Below are 7,367 nucleotides of genomic sequence, written 5' to 3' on the forward strand. Positions count from 1 at the left end.
TTTTTTCTGTTCTAATGCCCCCCCCCCCCCCCCCCCCGTTTTAGAGACACTTATTCAAGATGTAGATGTTTCATGTCAGATTAAACTATTTCTGGAGTTCAGTTCACATAGATCAAACCACCTCCAAAAATAAGTGCGTTCACCCAGCAGCCCTAAGAACAATTAGCATAGTGGCGAGCTCAATCCATTAGGATGAATTTAAGTTAAACTTGCACACAAATGATTCAACTGGGCTATCGCTGAAGAACAATTAAACACTAGCATGTTTATCATTCCTAAGCATCAAAAAGCCATATAACTTCATTTTTTGTCTGAGAATTAAACATCATGTCATTGCCACAACTTACTTGGAAACCTTTCTTACTAGCACCTGAAGACGCTTTTCGTCTCTGTATCTGTGTATTCTCACAAACCCCTAAGCAACTCTGAATGACTTTTAGGCAGTTTCTGCATCACGTTTACCTTAAAATTCAGTGTAAGATTTCAAGAAATTATTCTTTTAGCTAGAAATACACATCCTTTGTCTTACTATTTCCAACAAAGGAAAGAATGCACAAGCTAAAAACGAATGTTACTATCAACTGCATCAAGTCCGTCAGGCATTTAAATTAAATTTATGTAGGATACACTGATTAAATGTAACGAAAAGCATCTTCTAGCATTAGACTCGTTCAGTTAGCTCATAATTATCAACAAGGAACATTTCAGCACAAGTTCTGTAAACCCAAAACACTCTGAAGATACACAAAAGGTGCCAATTATCACCTCATTTTCTTAAACCAAGCAATCCTCACCCCTAGGTTCATTGATTCCTTTGTAACACTTTTCCCCTTCTCTTTTGAACTCTTTCCGTAAGAAATAAACCCAGGCCTTGAAACCTTTCAGGTGAAGCGATGTTTGCAAAAAGACATCTTAGGTTTTTGTATTTTCCTCCTTCATGAGCAGGCTATGTTCTCCTACATCAACGAAAAAATGCATCTGTGTTTTTTTGGAATTAAACAACGTAAGGCAATTAAAGATTGAGAAGCAGTCACGTGAATGATGAACATGAACCTTCCCATCGGTAATGTGGAAGAGGAGGAGCTGAATTGGATCTGATTTATAACCCCATGTCCTAGGCTAGGCCTGAGGATGTCCATCTCTTGTAGCAAGGAAGCAAATGGTTGTTGCCTGCACAGATAGCATCTTGCCCAGGTTCTTTTAGGTGGAAGGAAGATGCTAAGCAGGTGCTTGCTAAACTGAAGGCCATGAAAAATCATTTGGCTCTTCACCATAACATCAAACCTAATTCATAGGTTTTTGGCCCCCAAATCCCAAACTGCATGTCAATCTGATTTTGAAAGTTTACGCTTAACATGTCGGGGGGGTTCCCAAGTATCACTATCATCAGTTTCTTCCTCATCTTCCTGATCTTCCAGCATTTCATCTTCCTCCTCATTCTCATCAAACAGCTCTATTCCAAGTTCTAATCTTCTTTGCCTTTCTGCAAACCACTCTCTGACCTGCTCATATCCCATGTGAGATTTGGCTACCAGTTCATCGAGGTCTTGCTCATTTAGGAATTTGTGTTTCATATAGTAGTCCTTCAGGATTGCTGTTCCAGTTTTGAATTTTATGACAGACACACCTCTGTCCCAGCAATTTAACCTCTTGCTTCCCCGAGGCCTCCCCCGAGGCCTCCCTCTCCCCCTCCCTTTTGGTCTTCCTCTCCCTCTCTTCCTTGCAAAGCCTTGGCCGTTCAGACTGTTTGCATTGGCGCTCTGGTAATAATAATACCATTTCAATCCACCATTTTTCCAGGCATAGCGAGTATCTCCAAACCAGCTCACAATTTCTGATCTTGGGAGCCCAGTTTCTTCTGCCAGCTTGTTGTATTCTTGTGGAGACGGCCACTGAGTACGTACGAAGGAACTTTTAAGCATGTGCAACTGCTCTGGTGATTTTTTGCCTATTTTGCTTGAAGTGGAACACCCTGATTTTGCTCCTGCTGCTCCATCTCCCACAGATGTTTCTCCAGCCTCTTCTTTTGAGCTGCCAGCATTGCTCTCATTCAAGTCAGCTCCCTCTTCCTTTAAGACATTTGATTTCCTTCTTTCTGTAAACCAGGCATCAATCTCTCTCCTGGTCAGTTTGGTTTGGGCTCTTAACCTATTCATCTCTTCATCAGTAAGGACAGGGTTATTAAGAAAACTTGCTTGGAGGACTTGCAGCTGTTCAGCAGTCTTCTCTTTGAATTTCTGTGGGGTGAAATCAGGAAAAGCGCTCCACGATGACTTGCTCTGCGGAGTAACTCCCGTTGGGGACTCATTCATTTCATCGCTTGAATCAATAACAATGGTGGCACACGAATCACTGTTGAGATGAATCCCATGATTATTCTTTGAGTTTCTCTGATTGTAGCGTGTATCGCTGAACCACTTTTTGATCTCTCCTTTAGTCAGGCCCGTTATTTTCATAAGTCTAACAATTTCTGAATCTTGAGGAAACTGATTTTTAAGGTAGCTGACTTTCAATTCTGCCAGTTGTTCCTTAGTTTTTTTTGCTCGGATGCCGAAGGAGTCAGGATTCATCAGTGCAGATTCATTTTTGATAGGCTGAGGGGCTGGAACAGCAGCTACTTGTTTGGTTTCTGCAATAGGCTGAGCAGTGTGAATCTGATTCTTCTGTAACTGTGTTTGGTTTGGGACTCCCGCTACAGTCAAAGCTATTGGGGCTGTTACCGGTAACGTATTTGCACCTGCAACTTGAGTGAGAACAAGTCCCGGCTGACCAACTATTTGGCATGTCTGTAAAATTGAAGGTAAACCATTGCTAGCAGCAGAAATGTGTGCTGGAATAACGGTAATTGTCTGTGGCACAGTATGCACTGTGCCATTAAATTGTTTCCTCCTTGCTTCCTCCACTTCCTCCGGCGTCCAGCTCACACCATGTTTCAAACGCTGGGCAGAAAACCATATTTTAATCTGTTCCTCTGTGTACTTGGCTTGAGTGGAAAGAACAGTGATTTCCGACATGGTTGGATATGGGAATTTGTTGTAGGTGTTAAGCAAAAGAGGATTATTATCCAAAGCAGTATTATAGGCTGGAATGCTATTTACAGGTATTAGGACTTTTGGAATCAGGTTTGAGTTCTGTGGAGCTGTAACAGCTGTTATAACCTGTGCCACCCCAGGCTGAAGCACTGGTGCTGGAGTCACTACCGCACTAGCCACATCTGCTGCACTGCAAACAACTGAATGGCTTGCTTTTGACTCAGAAACTGCCGGTGGTGGGTTTTCTACTACTTCTTCAGAGTTTGGCTCATTTTCAGTTCCCTTTTCTTCACCAGGAACGTCATCAACTACATTGTGGAAAACAGCGATACGTTTAGTCTCAGTTTTGTTTTTCATCATTTTCATAATAGGAGTTTTGCTAATTGAGATCCCTGACGAGGGGACCTCAGAAGAGTCGGCCGGTTCAGCGTTTTCTTCTCTAACAAAACTCCCATCAAAAGTGAGATCGTTTACTGTTTGTTCAAAGATTGTCTGATTATTACGTTTCACCATGGTCAATTTAAAATTCTCCTCTCCAGGGTGGTACTTCAAATTATGTTCTGAGAGAGCATCATATCTTTTGGTAAGGAAATTGCATTCTACACAAACGTAGGATGAATTTAATACTACGTTGGGATGTTCTGAATCCACATGAAAAGTAAACATATTGAGATCTGGAGTTTGAAAAGTACAGTATTTACACTCGTAACCACCTTCTACTTTATTTGTATTTTTCTGATTGTCTGAATCCACATACTCATGAACATCCTCATCACTTGTTATGCTCTCTGCTGTAGGGTTATCTGCTGGCGCAAGTACAGGTGGCCCTTCCTCCAAGTCTGATACCATTTCTAGATCCGGATCCTGCTCGTTGGCTAAGACCATGCATGGTGTTGTTGATTTTCGTTTACTTGCCATGCCTGTTATGTGAGGATGATACTGACGGGTCAGATACAGACTTAGCTTCAAGCTCTTCTTGATTAATAATAATGGCTTTCGGTACTTCAAGTCAGTTCTTGTAAAGTCTCAACATTTATCCCATTAGCAGCTTTTCTTTTGTAGTGCAATCAAATTAAAAATAGATAGTTGAGGATGAAATGTTGAGACACACTTTTAAAGTCCACATCCACCACCTGTAGCAAAGAAGAGACAGCGGAATTAGTTCAATTTAAAGAGTAACTTCTATTCTGCTACATATTTTGGCTTAAGGTAATTCAGTCCTTTGGGGTTCAATCTGCCACTGTTCATCCCCTGAAACCAGCAGACCCATTCCAAAAAGAGATACTCAAAGCTAAGTTAAGAAAGGCAAAATCCAATCCACTTACTACAGGCTGAAATTTGTTTTAGTTCATATCAATGCAGTGAAAGGCATAAAACACAGGATGGTGTAAAACAGGTAACTTTCTGACTGTTTCCCTTTCTTCAGAAGCCTTTTTCTTGGCACAATGCTGAGTTCAGTTGTCCTACGTAATTTTTGCAGTCTTGCCTTTGGACTGCTTTGCCTATGCTATGACAACGTCTCTCAACTGCCCTGTGAGCTCAAGTCCTTCCTATCACAAACTCGACCCCAGTATGACACCTCTGCTACTGACTCTGACATGTCTTTCATGTCAGAGATTGTGAAGGGTCCCAGAAAAGGCTGGTTTAGAGTGTTTCTCTATTGCATTATATATGAGAGCATGAGCATGTGCAAGGCCTTTCTCCCAAGTTTGAAAACAGGCAAAACAATGCCTTTTTAAGGCACTTTGACAGACAAAAGATTATTATCCTTTCTTCCTAGCTCCCCAAATGTCGTTCTCCAATTGAAGACCAATCCCAAACCAATAAAAGTTGATTGCTAGCACATGGCAATTAACTAAAATCTGTTTTCATGCCTCTAAGCATTAACAGGGACATGATTGATTGTGTGAACTGTACCAGAGAGAAAAAGCATTAGACTGATTTAGGAAGCAGAAGCCAAACAAAATTATGTATTTTCTGTTCATAATTCCGTGTCCATTTCTAAGAAAAACTAAAGTACCACCAATAAATTTGAGGCCTACAGAAATTCAGAGAATAAATATAATCTTAAATAATTAATAGACTGGAGTGAGTTTTATCCCACAGGGACCACAACTAGTCTGCTGGAAATGACGCACAAACTTCTACAGAGGGTTATAAACTCTGTAATAGTTTTCTTCTTGAAATAAAATCAGACACTGATTCCTTATGCCAGAAATTCTATAGGCACATGAATTTTTAGACAGTGGAACATCATCTACTTCCCAAAGTGGGGGCATGCTCAAGTTCAAGGGGAATATTCAGTAGCTGTTTCAGAAGGTTTAGAAAGGGAACAGCATCTAACAGGTCAAAAACAGAAGGCCAGCTTTGTTCACAACAAACTCTTAAAGGAAAAAGAACAATGTAAAAGAAAGAAAGGCAGTTACAAGAAATGAGAAGGGGAAAAGAAATACTATTTTTCACCGTATGATAACATGATTCTTTCTTTTTGATTATGGGAGGGCAGAGGCTGTGGATAGGAAGGAAGGTAAATAATTCTTAGCTTCACATTTTTTCTTTAGGCAAAAGACAAAAGTGTTCATCCATAGCTGCCACCCAGTGCTGCTCCACAAGGTCTGTTTTTGAAACTGTGTGCCTCACCTCACTTTTTCATAAAAATCCTCCCAAATGTTTTTAACAGTCACCCCCTGCACTACTTCTGTGCCTACATCCAAAGTGCACAGCCTGACATGATAGGCTTTTTATGCCAAGGATACGGTTACACGGCATTAAGGACACTGACAATGCTCAATAAATCTTGGGTAATCATCATTCCAGGATGACAATTATTTAATAGTACTGGAGTTGAAAGATATCCTTCTTCCACAAGTTAATGCTGGCAGTCTGTAAAACTGCACATAAGTGTAAAAGATATTTATTTTAATGTATATACAAAGTATGTATTGCAGGCCATCTCATTTATCTTTGCAGTGAGAGAACCATGAAGCAAAGCTAAATGGATCCATTTGTCTCGGTGTCCTGAGGGACAAGAGGTAGAGCATTATTAACCGTACTGCTTCTCTATGGGGCTAGAGGACTCTTGACAAAAGAAAGACAACTGCCAAGACTCAATGTTGAGAAATGCTCTTGGGGAAGAGCTGGGTGGTATTACCTAATCTTTCTGCAATCTTGAGTAAAATTTCAGAAATGCCAGAAATGCCCGTTTTCAAAAGCTATTCAACAGCTAGTTTTGCTGACTGAAGTTGCAGTTTGAAAAGTGACTGTGGTACTCTGCAGTGCCTCATCCCTAGTGCAGCATGTAGGATCTATATGCAGGGCAGCCTGAGCAACCTTAAGGGCTTCTTGAGGGTCCCATTCTGGGATGGCACAGAACGCAAATGAAAGCAACGTTTGACCTGACATGCAGTGTTGAAGCATGCTTGAGATAAGGCTGGAGATAACGAATAAAATGGGAAACCTGTCCAACAAATCAGTAAGTGTTTTCCTCCAGCCCCCTCATTTACCCAATAGTGTTCATGGTGCCTGTAAGCCTACAAGTCCATGTGCAATTGCATCACCTGCAGCCTTTTAGCTAAATCTCTGTATCACCTCTCTGTTTGCTGTGGTTCAGTTTCACTCACGGTGCACGGGCAGATTATCCTATCCCTCCACTGTTTACCAACTGAGCAACACGCTGCTTTGATGCAAGCAGGTCTCAGGAAAAGAAAGCTGCATCTACAGTCTTCTGACTACACTATGCAAGATTTTTTGGGTTTTTTTTAAGGATATTGTGATTTCAAAACCCTGTTTAATTCAGGGCTATGAAGAGCTATGACAGCGTTCACTAAAATCTCAACAAAGCGAAATCCTTGCAGCCCTTCCCAGCCTTCCTCTACAGACTTTACAGAAACCTCCATTCCCTTCTCCTTGGTGCTAACGGGATTATTCCATCTGTAGCAGCCTGCTTGACATCTTCTCTCAGTTTACCAGGGGATTATGAAAACTCACACTCGAGTAGTTTATCAAACCAATTATGCATCACCCTTGTACTTCAGTGCCTCTAAAACACCTCTCCTGTACTGCTTACAGGAATGCCATGTGGGACCTTGCTCTGTATCTTGACTTCAGTAAGGTTTGCAACATCCCATTCCAGTAGGCCAATTACTCCAGCAAAAAATGAAATCAGATTGGCTTAACATAGTCTGGTTTTGACAAATCCACCTTTTTAAGAACCTTGATACAATTCTCTAGGTTCTTGCAGACTGATTTTTAGTAAATTCTTCCTGTATAATCCTGTATCATCACTTTTTTGCCTCGGTCTTCACCAGCAAGTCCTCGAGCCTCACCGCCCAAGCA

The 7,367-nt window shown here is 41.2% G+C and overlaps 1 protein-coding gene across 1 annotated transcript in view; it reads right to left on the minus strand.

Annotated features, from left to right (window-relative positions):
- Positions 1-7,367, minus strand: part of ZHX1 (zinc fingers and homeoboxes 1) — a 28,786-nt gene that overhangs the window by 6,044 nt on the left and 15,375 nt on the right. The window contains exon 3 of the mRNA XM_009277222.1: positions 795-4,165. Within this exon, the coding sequence (XP_009275497.1) occupies positions 1,326-3,950 (2,625 nt within the window). The 5' untranslated portion in view covers positions 3,951-4,165 and the 3' untranslated portion in view covers positions 795-1,325. The remainder of the gene's footprint in view (positions 1-794; positions 4,166-7,367) is intronic.

The sequence above is a fragment of the Aptenodytes forsteri genome, unplaced genomic scaffold (assembly GCF_000699145.1).
Source record: "Aptenodytes forsteri isolate BGI_AS27 unplaced genomic scaffold, ASM69914v1 Scaffold49, whole genome shotgun sequence".
Lineage (NCBI taxonomy): Eukaryota > Metazoa > Chordata > Aves > Sphenisciformes > Spheniscidae > Aptenodytes > Aptenodytes forsteri.